General features: G+C 42.3%; 1 protein-coding gene across 3 annotated transcripts in view; it reads left to right on the forward strand.

Annotated features, from left to right (window-relative positions):
• Positions 1-10740, forward strand: part of gtf3c2 (general transcription factor IIIC, polypeptide 2, beta) — a 37580-nt gene extending 26840 nt beyond the window's left edge. For 2 of the 3 annotated variants that reach the window (XM_088325519.1, XM_088325520.1), the window contains exons 14-20: positions 1723-1867; positions 1944-2105; positions 2735-2813; positions 2896-3024; positions 3089-3274; positions 7002-7103; positions 10148-10740. In XM_088325519.1, the coding sequence (XP_088181645.1) occupies positions 1723-1867; positions 1944-2105; positions 2735-2813; positions 2896-3024; positions 3089-3274; positions 7002-7103; positions 10148-10372 (1028 nt within the window). In that variant the 3' untranslated portion in view covers positions 10373-10740. Of the gene's footprint in view, positions 1-1722; positions 1868-1943; positions 2106-2734; positions 2814-2895; positions 3025-3088; positions 3275-7001; positions 7104-9902; positions 10104-10147 lie in introns of those variants that run through there. The other variant, XM_088325521.1, reaches the window with a different exon arrangement.
• The last annotated feature ends 5571 nt before the right edge of the window (positions 10741-16311 follow it).

Genomic DNA, 16311 nt, shown 5'->3' on the forward strand with positions numbered 1-16311 from the left:
TATTTAGTGATTTACAGCCAAAACGGGGTCTGTTGGTGTGACATCTTGACTGTATACTGTAGTTGAATTGTGTCCTTTATATACTGGACTGGACCCTGTAAATTTTTTGTATTGACTCGGCATCGCACGTGCGACAACCGGCTCTGTGTAACAATACATCAAGTAATTGCACATATTCTATTTTATCTCCGAGCCATATGTACCCATGAAAAGGGCCATATGTGGTTTGCGACCCCTAGGTTCCCGACCCCTGGTTTAAGACAAGAAAAGCTCAGGCAGGAATGTCACATATGGGTGCCATTTTTAATTTATTTGGGTATTTGAGAAGTTGCCCTGGAGAGGGATGGGCGCCACTAGGTTGTACTTGCCCATGACACACCACAGGAAATGGTGCCCCTACGACCCTAGTGGTTAAGGGATACGACCCCACCCAAAAGATTAGCTAAACATGAAAAATAAGGAGAGAAGACATCAATGGATTTGGAACTTGAGCCCAAACCTTAGATAAGAAATTCCAATCAGTTCTAATGGACCTGGCGTTGGCAAGATACAGTGTCCGCAGCCCTCCGAGCCCTTTGTTTTTATTAGAATACCTTAGTTACAAAAATAGAATCACCCTAAAGGGTGTGGATATCAAAGAACAGCAACATGATTGGACAATAGTGAAAATGATGTGGACAACAAAGAATAATAATGAAAATAATGACTACCATCCTATGTAATCTCCTTTCCAGGTGTCCAATATTATAAAGAGAAAAAATAGGAGCTCATCCCCAAGAATTACAAGATTATTTTTTTTTAAAATGCACTTTTATTTATTATTCAAATACTTTTGGTTATTATTTACAGTGGAACCTCGGTTGTCGACCATAATCCGTTCCAGAACCCTGTTCGAAAACCGATTTGTTCGATCACCGAAATCATTTTTCCCATTAAAAATAATGTAAATTGTTTTAATCCGTTCCAACACCCTGAATGTTTACCTTTAATGTTTAACGTAAACATAAAGCTAACCCAGGCTAATCGAAGTACGAAAGATTACGCTAACATGAACGCGTAAAAATAAATAAATCAGGTCGTTTACAAGTCATTTAGCACCCGGGTCTCCACAACAAGGGGTGAGCGGTTCATTGGAAAGGGGGCTCCGTTCCAACACCCTCAATGTTGGGCTCCGTTCCAACACCCTCAATGTTTAACGTAAACTTAAAGCTTACCCAGGCTAATCGTACGTTCGCGTTATCGTAATCTTATGAATAGGATTTCTTACCTTTGTGGTGGTCAGCAGAAGGCGCTCGCACAGCTCCTTCATATTTGGCTATTATTTCTTTCTTAAATTCAATAGTTGTACGCACTACTTTTCTTTTTTCACCTGTAGCAACTTTGCTGCTTGCACTGACTTTCTTCGGAGGCATAATAAGGGGCTAAAACACCTGTACGCCGCTCAGCATCGCACCCTAGCGTACGCACTCACCGGCGTTTGAACTCCGATTTTTTTGAACGAACAGCGAAGCAATAATTTCTCGAAATTTTTGGTCGGACACCGATTTGTTGGAACTGAGAGGCGTTCGAAAACCGGGCTTCCACTGTATATCAAATGAATGAAGATGTTTTTAACAACTAGGAGACACAATCTAATACACTCTTCCCTTTAATAGCATAGGGAATCTCATGGTGGGTTTACCACGTGTTTTACTTGTATTTTTTTATCTTGTCTTGGTCAAGGTATGGTCGGTCTGTGGGACCTAAACACCAAATCTCCATTACTGCGTGTCCAGGACGCAAACGAGCCCCCCAGTCTGCTCCCGTACAAATGTTTCCTGGCGCACGATCACGCCGTACGAGCGCTGGCGTTCTGTCCAGCCAGTAGGTGAGATCGCGAGGCCGTGAACGCATCCCCGCCGATTGCCGACCTGCTGTCAAGAAACAGTTTTGTCTCTCGTCAGACATTTTGTGGTAACGGCCGGGGAGGACCGCCTCTTGAAGACTTGGGATCTGCGCAGGCTCTACGGCCCGGTCACATCGCTTAAACGGTCTCTGATCCATGAGATCTGCTGGCCCGTCAGTGCAACCGGACTAATGTGGGCCCAGGACGGCGCCTATGCTTCGTAAATACCTTTTTTATTCGTCTCATATACGTTATATACATATTATGTGTTTGTAGGTGTATTGTAAGTGCAACCCTAGGGGATAATGGATTTATTTATGATGAATTGATTCATTTTGATTCTTATTGTAATCTTATTTAGTGTAGGGAATTTAAAAAAAAACAAGATTTGAAAACAGTTTTAGCAGAACTTCTTTGTGGCCCATCTTCACCCCAAATCAATTGAGTGTCAGACCCCTGATCTAGAGGGTAATGGATCCTTGTATCGACCACTCATTTGAGCTTGGATACCTTCAAACGAATAACAGTACCATTGGCAGCCCATACCTAGCATCTGTAAGACTCTATCCATCCATCCACCCATTATCTGCACCACTTATCCTCAGTAGGGTCGCGGGGGTGAGGGAGCCCATCCCAGCCATCTTGGGCAGTGGGCAGGGGACGCCCTGAACTGGTTGCCAGCCAGTCACAGGGCACACAGGGACAGACAATTCACTCGCTCATTCACACCTCGGGACAATTTGGACTGGCCAATTAACCTGCAATTAAACTGCAGGTTTTTTTTAATGTGGGAGGAAACCAGGGTGCCTATAATTACTGAATGTTTTTAAACATTTCGTCTTTTTTCAGCAACTACACAAATGGAGTCCATTACTATGACCATCAACTGCACTCTTTCTTTGCTATACCCCAGATGACCGCCGTTTGGGTCTGTCCCCTTAATATTTAAGATCAGTATTTCATATGGGCCTTTTTTATTCCAGTCTAATGACTTCCTCCCCTTGTCACAGTCCATCTCTTACTCTGATTGGCTGAACGCTGTACTGGCACCTGATATGGTCGGCGAGCTCATCCTCAGCATGTTGCCTCCATTGGCGACCGTTAATCAGACCATCAAAAGATTGGTGCAAAGGAGATTTGTAAGTCAGCCTCAGCACATTTTTGTTTTTCAAACGCTCGTTTACATTTCTTTGTCTACTTTAGCCTGTCTATTTCACATGTTTGGAACTTCACACCGAAGACGCTAAAGAGGAAGAACCAGAAGTGGAAAAGAAGCAGGAGAATGGAGCAGATGACGGTGACGGGAAACCTGAAAGGGAACAGCAAATTTACGATTCATACGAAGAAACCAAGAAGAAATACGACCTTCACTACAGGGACAATGATTCGGTAGGTACTAAAATCATTAAACATGTTTAAAAGCACTCAGTGGACCAGGTCTACACCCTCTGCAGGGTCTTCAAGGGTGCATCGTAGTTCGTCTATACAGTCTAGCTCAGTGGTCTTGTGGGTAGGGCGCCCGCTCCGAGACTGGGAGGTCGCTGGTTCAAGCCTCGGCTGAGTCATACCTAAGACTTACAACATTGGTACTCAATGCCTCCCTGCTTGGTATTAAGGGTTGGAATTGGGGGGGTTTGGTCACCTAATGACTCCCAACACAGCAGTTGGGTCTAAAATGGCGGCGCCCTGTTCGGCTGCGGCTACATCGGCTCGCTACAGTTTAACTGTGCGGGTCAGATGTATCGACATTTTGTTCTGTGTGCATGGGCACAAGAATGACAATAAAAGTAAATTCTTCTTCTTCTACATGTGTTTTGTGGAGAAGGCATTTGACCATGTTCCTTAAAGAGCCCAATGGGGGGTGCTTTGTTAGTATAGGGTACCAGACAGTCTTATTCGGGCTGTTTGGTCCCTATTTGACCGGTGCCAGAGCTTGCTCAGCAATGCCGGCAGTAACTCAGATTTGTTCCCAGTGGGAGTTGGCCGCCTTTAGTCACGGATTCTGTTCATAACTTTTATGGAAGGATTTTCTAGGCGCAACCGTGATATGAAAGCGATCTGGTTTGGGGGCCTCAGCATTGCATCTTTGCTTTTTGCAGATGATGTGGTGCTGTTGGCTTCCTCAGGCCATGATCTTCAGCTCTCACTTGAGAGATTCGCGCCTCCAAATCTGAGACCATGGTTCTCAGCCAGAGACGGGTGGCATGCTCTTTCCAGGTAGGGGATGAGATCCTGCCCCAAGTGGAGGAGTTTGGGTATCTTGGGGTCTTGCTCACAGGCGAGGGTAGGTTAGAAGAGGAGATCGACAGACGGTACAGCGTCTACTGACATCGGACCCTGCAACAGTCTGCTGTAGTGAAGAGGGAGCTGAGCCGAAAGGCAACGCTCTCGATTTACTGGTCGATCTTCGTTCCTGTCACGGTTGCCATGGCGCCCAATTGGTCCCCGTCGTGTGGCGCCAGGTTCTGTCACGGTTGCCACGGCACCCAATTGGCCCCGCCCATGGACTCCAGCTGAAACGCGTTGACATATTGTTCCCTGACTACTTAAACGCTGTCTTTGAGTCGCCTGGTGTAGCAGCGTCTGCGAAACTCCTGCTAAACTCTCTTGACATACGTCTAGCCCTGTGAATCCCCGTTTTTGCCTGTGTTTTTGTCCTTGTTTGGCCAAACCTGTGAATCCCCGTTTTTGCCTGTGTTTTTTGCTCTTATGTTCTCACCCCGATTTGCTTGATCTTGACCATTTCCTCGTTCCGAGCAATCTACTTCCGCGACCAACGATCCCCGGATCGAGTGTGCACTCATTTCTCTTCTCCCCAATAAACTGTGAGTAACGTTACGCGATTGGGTTCTGCTTCTTGTTTCCTGTCCTGGTTCGTGACACGTTCCTACACTGAATCTATGACCCAGAGTTCATGACCGAAACAAAAAGATCTTGGATACTATCAGCCTCAGGTTGGCTGGGCTCTTAAAGATAGGGTGAGAAGTTCGGTCATCTGAGAGGGACTCAGTGTAGAGTCGCTGCTCCTTCGCGTTTAAAAGAGTCGGCTGAAGTCGTTTTGACACCTGATCAGGATGCCTCCTGGACGCCTCCCTTCGGAGGTGTTGCGGGCATGTAACACCCTGGACACTCTGGAGAGACTACGTCTCTAGGCTGGCCAGGGAACACCTCGGGATCCTGTCGTTTGAGTTGGATGAAGTTATTGCGAATAGGAACATCTAGGATTCCCTGCTGAGGCTGCTGCCCCTTTAAGCCTACTCCGAATAAGCAGAAGAAAATAGATGGATAAATGGATGGATGCATGCAAAAAAGACTTGAGAACTTTGTCATATTCATTCAAATATATACCCGTATTGCTTTTCACCAACTACTTTTCCTAAATATTTATTTATTTTTATTTTATTATTATTATTATTATTATTATTTTAGGGGCTTGAAATACTTGAAAATACTTGAATTTTATTGTTGTGTTTAAGGGTTGAAAAGTGCTTGTATTTTCATTGAAATGCTTGAAATTGAAGTCAGCTTAAAAATGATGGTGACACTGCTTTCTGGTGACTTCGCTTTGCCATTACAAACGTTCCCCTACTTGCGACCATTCGACTTATGCAAAACGGTCGATACGAACTTTTTTCCGGGATGTCGAAAAATATCTTCACATTGCTGTAAGTTAGATTTTGTATTGTGTGCGGCCTTTTCCGAGTAGAGGACAGTGCTGTAGTGCTTCTTTCCATCATGTGGTGCTGTGAGAGGTCATCCACCATCCACCCCGAAGAAGAAATTCGGTTTATACTTTTGTGTATACACACTGCACTGTATCTCTAGCACGCTAAGAACGTTTTTATTGTTTAATATCTCGTGCATCCATTCAATATGGTTGGTGTACAGCTTAAAGAAGAGGTGAGCTGTTTCTTTTGAAATGAAAGTGGAATAAGAAAGCTTGATACGGTTGAGAAAATGGTCGGATCACTTTTTTTGTCCACTTTTTACAATGGAGGAGAAAGTCTCCTAACTCTTCCAAAAGTAAGTTAAACTTAACTGATGATGAGCGAAGCGGTAACTCACCATGACTAAGCATTGTGTCAGGGCCTCGACCTCCACTTCACAATAAGAGTGTCCACACCGTGTCCTCAGTTGACTTACAAATCTCCTTTGCACGGATCTTTTGATGGTCTGATTAACGGTCGCCAATGGAGGCAACATGCTGAGGATGAGCTCGCCGACCATGTCAGGTGCCAGGCTACTCAACTTGTTTCCGCCTTCCGACCACGCTCCGATCCCGTGAGCTTCCTGCTCCTCCTGCCCAGCACAAATGCTATAAAAAATCTCACGGGGGCTGGACTAGTAAGTTAAAGAGAGAGGGAGAAAAGGACAGAGAAAGAGAGAGCAATAAACAGATAGGGAGAACTAGGGAGACAGAGTAACAGTGAGAGAAAAAGAGAGAGCAGAATAGAGATCTGAATGGAGAAGAAGGGGAAAATGAATATAGAGAGAAAAAGAAAGTGAAAAAAGAGAAAGGTAAAAAGAATACGAGAAGTGAAACGAGAGAAAGAAAGAGTCAGCAGGAGAAAAAGAGACAAAGTGAGGTGAAAGAGAGAGAGAGAGAGGTCAAAAAGGGAAAGGAAGAGGGTGAGAAAGAAAGAGAAAAATAGAAAAAAAGAGAATTAAAATGCAAATTAGAGACAAGAGAGCAAGACAGAGAAAAAGAAAGAGTGAGAGAGAAATAGAGAAAAGAGAGAGAAAGAGCGAGTGAACAGGAGAAACAAAAAGAGTGAGAAATAAATAAAAAAGAAGTGAGTGGAGAAATACTACCACAATTGTTTTGCAAGTTTTACCCGGCTTTGGTGACATCCGGTGGAAATATTTAAAACTACAGCTCATTTTCCTCTTGCGCTTCTCTCACTGTTGTCTAGCGGGCCGGATTTAAACCACTGGTGGGCCTGATCTGGCCCGCGGGCTGCTTATTTGACACCTGCGGTTTAAGGGAAAATATCAGTTTTAGTCTAGTCTACAAAATGCAGTTCTACAAAATGGATGACCAGATTTTGTGAATGGCTCCCAGGTGATCATATATTTGTTTGAAATTCCTCACTTACACCAATTTGGTCTCCCGCAGAAGCACTTCACCAAATTAGGACCGATATGGAAGAAAATGAAAGACACAGAATTTCTCAATAAGCTGAACATGGACGTGATGCCTTTGAACTCGCTACACAAGGTAAATACACACAAAAATAGATCAACACCACATCATTAAAAGATCAAGTCACCTCAAGAGCGATGAACCAAGAGCCTCTTTGTCCTCCCGGTGTGTGTAATGATGTGTAAAATAAGAAAAATGTCGCCCGGGGTGGACGCCGTCAGCCGTGATGTTTACCGTATTTCCCGCACTATTAGGCGCACCGGGTTATAGGGCGCACCCCCAAACAATAGTTTTTGGTCCTATATTTTCCATACATAAGGCGCACCGGATTATAAGGCGCTACAATGGGAACGTCGAGAAAACGGTCAGATAGTTCAGTCAAACTTGTTCCCCCCTTAACATTCCGAAAGCTTGCAAAGAAGCAAATGCGTGTCTCAGACATGTACGGAAACAGTGTCCGTACGATGTCACCAATCACTCAAATGCATCGTTCCAAATGTCATTCGGAAGGTTAAAGTCTTGGGATTCAAGAAATGCCAACCATTTCTTAGTTTCCATTTTATTTTTTGCTGGCAACTGTGTGGACAGCAGAGTAAGAATTTTATTGTGCAGGGAAACAATTTTTTTTACTGTGCATACGACAATAAACACTTTGAATTGAATTGAGTTTAAAAATAGACTCGTCACAGAAACATCAAGATCGTTCTAAAACAAGACACCGGGAAAATATAAATCCGCATAGCTCACTTAAGTTCTCTTGCAGCCATCACGTTTGATAATGATACATAACCATGGACTTCTTACAACCGCGAGTGTAGTAAATCCAGGAGAGTCAAATATTTACAAATACAGAATAGTAAAAAAGAATGTTTTCTCTATGCCGTAGTGCAACCCAACGTGTGATTCACATTCATCTTTTTCAGCCAATCGCAGGCTTTGTTTCGCCCCTTTAGCCTATGCGAGCCTGTAAATGATCAAAAGGATCCGCCCCCTTTATCTCCGAATAACTTTAGCCAATAGTGACTGATTCAAATGATGATTGACACATTGGTTAGGAAATGAAACGCCGGTATATAAATCCCGGCATACACCGCGGACGACTTTGCCTTCGGGGGAAAATCTAGTCGGCGGCTGCTTGCCTTAGTTGCAAGACTTTGCGACTTAATATTGATCCATATAAAAGGCGCGCTGTATTATAAGGCGCATGGTCAGCTTTTGGAAAAAATAAAGGCTTTTAGGTGAGCCTTATAGTGCGGAAAATACGGTACTTTAAACAGAAGAGGTGTTCTTGGGGGTTTCTTGAAATGTCGGAGGGTGTAAAGGAAAACGAGATTTTGCTGCAACAATCCAAATTTCTTAGTGTAGGACCAACTTCTACAAAAAAGTGCAAAAAACGAAAGACCCTCTCTGTTCAGGAGGCAGTGTACATCCTGGACTGTTCGCCGCCTAAAATTAAGTACAGAGACCCCTTGCTACCTCGCACTTCGGTTATTGCTAGTTCACTTCTTTGCAGATTTTTGAATGAATTGATTTTTATTTTTGTCATTAATGTCGTTGTATTGTGCATTGTGTTCAGCGGGGACAGACTAGGAAGGGTGCTCTGTGTTAAATGGGTGTAACTGTGTGCGTGGCTGTGATAGGCCGGTGTTTGGTGTCAGTCAAACAGGGGGCGGGTGCTGCCATTGTAAACAAACTAGCAATCATAGAAACAGCTAGCTTTAACCGGCTCGTTGCGTTGCAATTATGTGCTCTGAGTTTTTTGTTGATCCATAATTAATTTTCAGTTACAGTCGTATACTTTCAGTCGGTAACAGGGTTGGGTAGGGTTACTTTAACTGGATTACTTGCAATTACTTTTGGATTACTCCAATACCAAATATGCTAATAAAAGACAAAAGAAAGTAAATGTGAATAAAATGACTAAATTTTGTGCAGGCTTTGGGAGTAACAGAATACATGGAACGGCAAAAATGATGTTGGCAAGCTGTTTGGATTTATTTTCATTTTGTTTCTGTCGCATTTTATGTTAGTTTTGCCAGAGATCAAAGCCAGGAGAGAAAGCTTACCACGTGTTGTGAGTGATTATCTCTACACTTGTGACTCTTCGCTTTAGCCTGGCTTGAAAAATTGTTGACTGCAAACTAAGCATGCAAAGGGCCTTATATTGGGAAAAAAACCTAATTGAACTAGTTTCACCCCAGGCGGCACGACAGCATTTTAAAACACTGCGGCTTACAATATGATACGGCTTATTCTTCCGGCGAAACCCCCTTCCCTGGCTTAGGATTGGTTCGGACCAGGAATCCAACTGTTTCATTAAAACAAATCATCTCGAGGGCTCACGACAGGTGATGACAAGATGTAATTTCTGCCTAGTGCTCTGAATGTCAAAGTGAAGAAATTCAATGAAGCATGGGTAAACGGTGGTACCATGACTCCTTTTAGGACCCAATTTCCTTGTCATCTAATTAGTGTTGCGCATGAAGAGAGAAATGAGATTTCGTACCCACCGTCTACTGAAACCACACCAAGGGAACGGTCTTGGCAGGAAAATGTCTAGTACAGAAAAATAACACGTTGTACTACGATTTGGACACTCTACAGCTGCCAACTTAACCAACTATCGCAGCAGACAATCTCAAATAAATAGACATTAACATTTAGCGAGGAGTGTGACAAAAACGGATGCGGAGAGGTTAGCGCATCGACGGCACAGTTCTGAGGTCATGGGTTCAAAACCAGCTACCAGCCTTCCTGTGTGGAGTTTACATGTTCTTTCCGTGCATGCGTAGCTTTCCTCCGAGCACTCTGGTTTCCTCCCACATTCCAAAAATATGCATGTCAGGTTAATTGGCCGATCTGAATCGTCCCTAGGTGTGTATGAGCGAGTGGATGGTTGTCTGTCCCCGTGTGCCCTGCGACCGGCTGGCAACCAGTTCAGGGTGTCCCCTGCCCACTGCCCGAAGACAGCTGGGATGGGCTCCAGCACCCCCGCGACCCTACTGAGGATAAGCGGTGCAGATAATGGATGGATACTTTCACCCCAGTAACCTAAATATGTCCCTGCAAACATCCACTCATGCCATCCTGGTCCTCATCTTCTTCCCTGTCCCCTTCAGGTGCGTCTGAGTCCAAACTTCAGTTCGCACACATGGATGGCATCAGCGGGTCAGGCTGGCCTGGTTCGTCTGAACTGCATCAGGGGTCTGAACTTCAAGCCTGTGGAAGACCTTATTCATAAGGTCCGTTGCGGTCCCAGAAACACGCCCCAGGAAGCCCCGCCAGACCTTCCTCAGGCCCCCACAGGCATCTCCCTGGACACCAAATGCGATACTCCCCTATGACCAAGGCCTCGCTTTTATTTTTGTCCGAGCAATTTTAAAGGGAAAGGGTTTTTTTTTTTGTACTTCAGCGTTGGAATTACTTGAAAGCATCATTCACTTCCCAGCATTGTTCCTTATTTTAACAGAAAAACTCTTCATATGACGATTCTTTGCCTCGTTTTGAAAAATCACGGTAAGAATCTCGAGTGAGCGAAGACATTTCAGTATTTCCGTTTCTACATTAGCGCATCATGTACAGAATGTAAATAGACAATTCTAATGAAAATTATCCATTTGAAATTATTTTTTTCTTGTAAGACTTTAAATACATTTTTGTATAATGTGTATTTGGGTAGTTAAATAAAACAGTTTTTGAACTTTGGCTCTTACACCGGAAGTTGAGAACCGATTCATATAGATTTTTTTTCTTCTTGCAGGAAATCGTTAGCAGGTATAATTACAGAGGCAAGTATCCCAAATGGCTTCAAAATATAATAACTATACTAGTCCTGTCAGGACTCAATTTCCTCTAAGCTACCAAATGGTATGACTTAAAGAGGACAGCTCTACTTAGAAAACCGGCTCTTTTGACTCGCCTCGCTGAGAAGAGCCGGCTCTTTTGTCTTGAAATACATTTTTGTATACTGTGTATTTTGATGGGTAATTAAAAAAAAACAGTTTTTGAACATTGGCTCTTACACCGGAAGTTGAGAACCGATTCATATAGATTTTTTTTCTTCTTGCAGGAAATCGTTAGCAGGTATAATTACAGAGGCAAGTATCCCAAATGGCTTCAAAATATAATAACTACCGTTAATTCCGGACTATAGAGCGCACCTGATTATAAGCCGCACCCACCACATTTTAAAAGGAAAACCGATTTTGTACATACACAAGCCGCACCTGTATATAAGCCGCATGCGCCCACATTTAAACATGTAACACAAACACAAAATTAACCCAAACCCGATTTGAAGTCCCGCGATTGAAACTAAATGTCCTTCATTAAAGTCCACAGTCCAAAAAGCACAGCCGGCAAAATGAACGGAAAATGATACCGGTACTTAAGGTTTGATGCAGACCTGCAGAGTCCGGGTCCCGTTGAAAGTAATCCAAGGAAAAAAGTGTATATCTCCAAAGGTAAAGGTGGGAAAAATATATCAGATGAACACATTTACTCACGCAACTCCTTTTTCTTTAACCAACTTTTTACCCCCTCTTCTTTCCTTTTCTATCCCTCACCGTAAGTGGTCCCCACTTAAACTCGGCACCCCGCGTTTGTTCCGCCCCTCACTTTTCGTCCATCCTCTTATAGTCCGGAATTTACGGTATACTAGTCCTGTCAGGACTCAATTTCCTCTAAGCTACCAAATGGTATGACTTAAAGAGGACAGCTCTACTTAGAACACCTCACTGAGAAGAGCCGGCTCTTTTGTCTCCCAAATGGCTCCTCAGATTTTTTTTGTAATGATATATTATCAATAATAATGAAACATTATGCACCAATTTATTTAATAATTAGTAATTTCATATGTTTTGCAGGGGTTTCCTTAAAAAACACATGAAATATTAATTAAAAGATTCACTTATCTACAAAAAATGTTTTTGTAAAATACAATTTTTAGCTTAAGGTGAGCTGAGGTGGCTCAGGCATCTGATAAGGATGGCTCCTGGACGCCTCCCTCGGAAGGTTTTTCTGGCAAAACCCACCAGCAGGAGGCCCCAGGACACGTTGGAGAGACTATACCTCCAGGCTGGCCTGGGAACGCCTCAGGTGAGCTGGATGAAGTGGCTGGGGAAAGGGAGGTCTGGGCTTCATGCTGAGGCTGTTGCCCCCACGAACAACCGGATAAGCGGAAGAACATAGATAGATAGATCATTTTCGCTTTTTACACACTGAATATTTTAAAATTCGAACAACACAATATCCCTGAAAATGCAAAACAATACCAGCTCTTTAGTGCTATAAATAAATGATAAAATGTAAAAACATAACTATTTACATTTATTTTATTAGGCTTTTATAAGCTTTAAAATCAGCACGGGTGTATGGGGATACTCCATTTACAATAAAGTGGTACAGATGGTGTGGACAGGGTTGGGTAGGGTTACTTTAACTGGATGAGTCCAATACCAAATATGCTAATAAAAGACAAAAGAAACTAAATATGAATAAAATGACTCAATTTTGTGCAGGCTTGGGGAGTTACGGAATACATGGAACGGCAAAAATGATGTTTGGATTTCTTTTCATTTTGTTTCTGTCGCATTTTATGTTCGTTTTGCTGGAGATCAAAGGCAGGAGAGAAAGCTTACCGCGTGTTGTGAGTCATCATTTTATTCATATTTAGTTTCTTTTGTCTTTTATTAGCATATTTGGTATTGGAGTAATCCAAAAGTAATTGAAAGTAATCCAGTTAAAGTAACCCTACCCAACCCTGTGCCCAGGATAGTGAGTCCCAAGAAACCTTGGTCAGCCAATCATGTGTCATCTTTTATTTTGTGAGTTTAGAAAAAAACAGACATCACGCAAACATCACACAAAGACAAAAGTGTATTTACAACATGTACACAAAATATTTACACACACAGCACAACACGGAGCGTCCACAAAGATCTGACACACACTTACGGTCATTACATTCATATTTCAGGAGTTTCCTTGTGTTTGATTGGCATTTGAGCAGGAAATATCGAGTCACATTTGACGACCATGCAATCTTAGCATTTATCGATTTCCACAAAAAAAAAAAAAAAAATGTTTTTGTTTTTTTTAATCAAATTCAAAGAAAAAAACAAACCAGAAGAAAAAGACGAACATGTATGCTAACAATGGGAGCGGTTTAGCTTGATGTATTATTTTCTTTGAAACAATTTTTCAATCGCGACGGTAAACAAACATGCGCCGAACACGAGACGACAAACAGCCACCGACATTAACTCCTTGCTTGAATTGCACTTGTGGACATTTAGATCACATTTCATTACACATCCAAAAGGTACGTTGTTTTGCTTCTCGGAAAAAAATGTCAAATTGGGCGCCTTTTTTTTTTTTTTTTTTTTTTTTTTGCGACTCTAGTAAATCGTCTTACTTGGTTGATCCCCAATTGAGAAAATCAAGTCCTTTTTTTTTTTAAATCATATAATGAGGTGCAGCCCTGTACGAAAATAAAAGGAAAAAAACGTGTGTAATCTCTGAAATGGCAATTATAGATCATACTAAAAATTGTCTGATAAATGGCAGTGATTTTTTTTTTGTCAGTTTGGCAGTGAGTTTGAGCAGTTCTCATCGGTCTTATTACTCCAAACCATCTATGTATCTCAAATTTGATGAGTTATAATTGAATTCTTCATCATTTTTGTATTTGAAGTGAATTCAAGACATCAGCAACCATAAACTGTCCGCAATGTTTAAACGATCGCACAAACTACTCGGTATGTTGCTTCAATGGCTTCCTTATAGAAAGTGAAACTAAAAATATGCTCATTTGAGACGTTTTAGTCAGAATACATTAGTAAGATTCACCCTTAAAAGTATTATTCGACCACTAGAGGCCGCTGCATTGTGCCATGCAATTAAAAACAATTGTTAAAAAGCACAAGGAAGAATACCCACTACAGCAGGGGTGTCAGACTCATTTGAACTCGGGGGGCCACACGATAGAACAAACATTCTGTCGAGGGCCGGGCTAGTAGATTAACGAGAAAGAAAAAAAGAGAGATAAAAAATAAAAGAAAGAGGGAGGGAAAAGGAGAGATGGCGGGACAACGAAAGAAAAAGAGAGAGAGGGTGAGAAACAAAAGATAAAATGCCGCGAGAGAGGGGGGGAAAAAGGGAGAGGAAGAAAGAAATTCAAAGAGAAATAGAAAGACAGAAGGAGAGAAAAGAGAAAAGAAAGCGCAAAGGCTAGGAAGAGAGAAAGAGAAAAGAGAGAAAAGGAAAAAATGAAGTAAGAGCAAAAGAAGTTAAAAAGACACAGAGAGAGAAAGAGACAAAGAGCAACAAAGGAAAAGTAAAAGAGAGATAAAAAAATAAAAGAAAGAGGGAGGGAAAAGGAGAGAGGGCGGGACAACGAAAGAAAAAGAGAGAGAGGGTGAGAAACAAAAGATAAAATGCCGTGAGAGAGGGGGAAAAGAAAGGGAGAGGAAGAAAGAAATTCAAAGAGAAATAGAAAGACAGAAGGGAAAAGAGTGCAAAGGGTATGAAGAGAGTAGGAGAAAAGAGAGAAAAGAGAAAAGGAAAAAATGAAGTAAGAGCAAAATAAGTTAAAAAGACACAGAGAGAGAAAGAGACAAGGAGCAACAAAGGAAGAAAAATGAGAGACACAGAGAGTGAAAGAGACAGAGAGAGTGGGAGAAAAGGGGTGGGAGGGAGACAGAGAGAAACAAAAGTTAAATAGTTGTGAGAGAGGGGGAAAAAGGGAGAGGAAGAAAGAAATCCAAAGAGAAATAGAAAGACAGAAGGAGAGAAAAGAGAAAAGAAAGTGTGAAGGGTAGGAAGAGAGAGAGAGAAAAGGAAATAATGAAGTTAGAGCAAAAGAAATTAAAAAGACACGGAGAGAGAAAGGGACAAAGAGCAACAAAGGAAGAGAAAAATAGAGACAGAGAGTGAAAGAGACAGAGTGGGAGAAAAGGGGTGGAAGAGAGAGAGAGGGAGAGAGAGAAACAAAATATAAAAAGTCATGAGAGAGGAGGAAAAGAAAGGGAGAGGAAGAAAGAAATTCAAAGAGAAATAGAAAGACAGAAGGGAAAAGAAAGCGCTAAGGGTATGAAGAGAGAAAGAGAAAAGAGAAAAAGCAAAAAAAAGTTAGAGCAAAAAAGGTTGAAAGACACAGAAAGAGACAAGGAGCAACAAAGGAAGAGAAAATGAGAGACACAGATAGTGAAAGAGAGAGTGACAGGGAGTGAGAGAAAAAGAGAGAGCGAGAGTGTCTTTGTTCGAGCCACCTTTCTTTGGCAACATCAAGTTGACATATTTCAACCTGCAGGTTGTTTTTCTCTTGCGCTTCTCTGAGTGTTGTCTCGTGGGCCGGATTCAATCCCTTAGCGGGTCTGATCTGGCCTGCGGGCCGCCTGTTTGACACCTGAGACTCAAAGAGACCCAACTGCTTAATTTTCTTCTCATTTTTTTCGCCCAGCCTTCTTTAGGTTTTTGGATACCCGAAGCAGCAAAACGACAGACAATGATATCAGCTTCCTCGACTTGGGGCTCGTGTAACTATAAATGAGTGCATATTTTTCGACCTACGAGAATTTTGTAAGTCTCCTTTTAAATTTCTAGTTCCACAACTAGTTTACAACACGAAAAATGTTGTGCTGGCGTTAAAACATCAAAGATCTTCTTGTCTTTAATGCTCTTTTGACTTGATACTCAAATGGAAAATGGAGGATATGCACTAAATGCACTCAGTGGCAATACTGCTACCAAATACTAAGAAAATTCCATAGCAAGTTCTTAAATACGCATTTTGCGTTAAAACTACAAGAATGAAATAACAAAAATGTTCATTTTTACCCCTATAGATGGTGCTTTTGGTTCACATTCAAAGGCGACTTCAATACATTAACAGTGCATCTTTAAATAGAGTGCCATCTAGAGCAGGGGTGTCAAACTCAATTTAACTCGGGGGCCACACGATAGAACTAACATTTTGTCGGGGGCCGGACTAGTAGATTAAAGAGAAAGAAAAAGAGAGGTGGGCAGCACAGCGGTTAGCGCTTGTGCGGCACAGTTCATGTCATGGGAACCTGTCGTAGGTTCAAATCCAGCTCAAGACTTCCTGTGCGGAGTTTGTATGTTCTCCCCGTTCCAAAAACATGCATTTCAGGTGAATTGGCTGGTCCAAATTGTCCCTAGGTGTGAATGAGCGAATGAGTTGTCTGTCCCTGTGTGCCCTGCGATTGGCTGGCAACCAGTTCAGGGTGTCCCCTGCCCACTGCCCGCTGATTGCCGGGATGGG

The sequence above is a fragment of the Urocampus carinirostris genome, chromosome 20, assembly GCF_059441175.1.
Source record: "Urocampus carinirostris isolate Australia breed hairy pipefish chromosome 20, RoL_Ucar_1.0, whole genome shotgun sequence".
Taxonomy (NCBI): Eukaryota; Metazoa; Chordata; class Actinopteri; order Syngnathiformes; family Syngnathidae; genus Urocampus; species Urocampus carinirostris.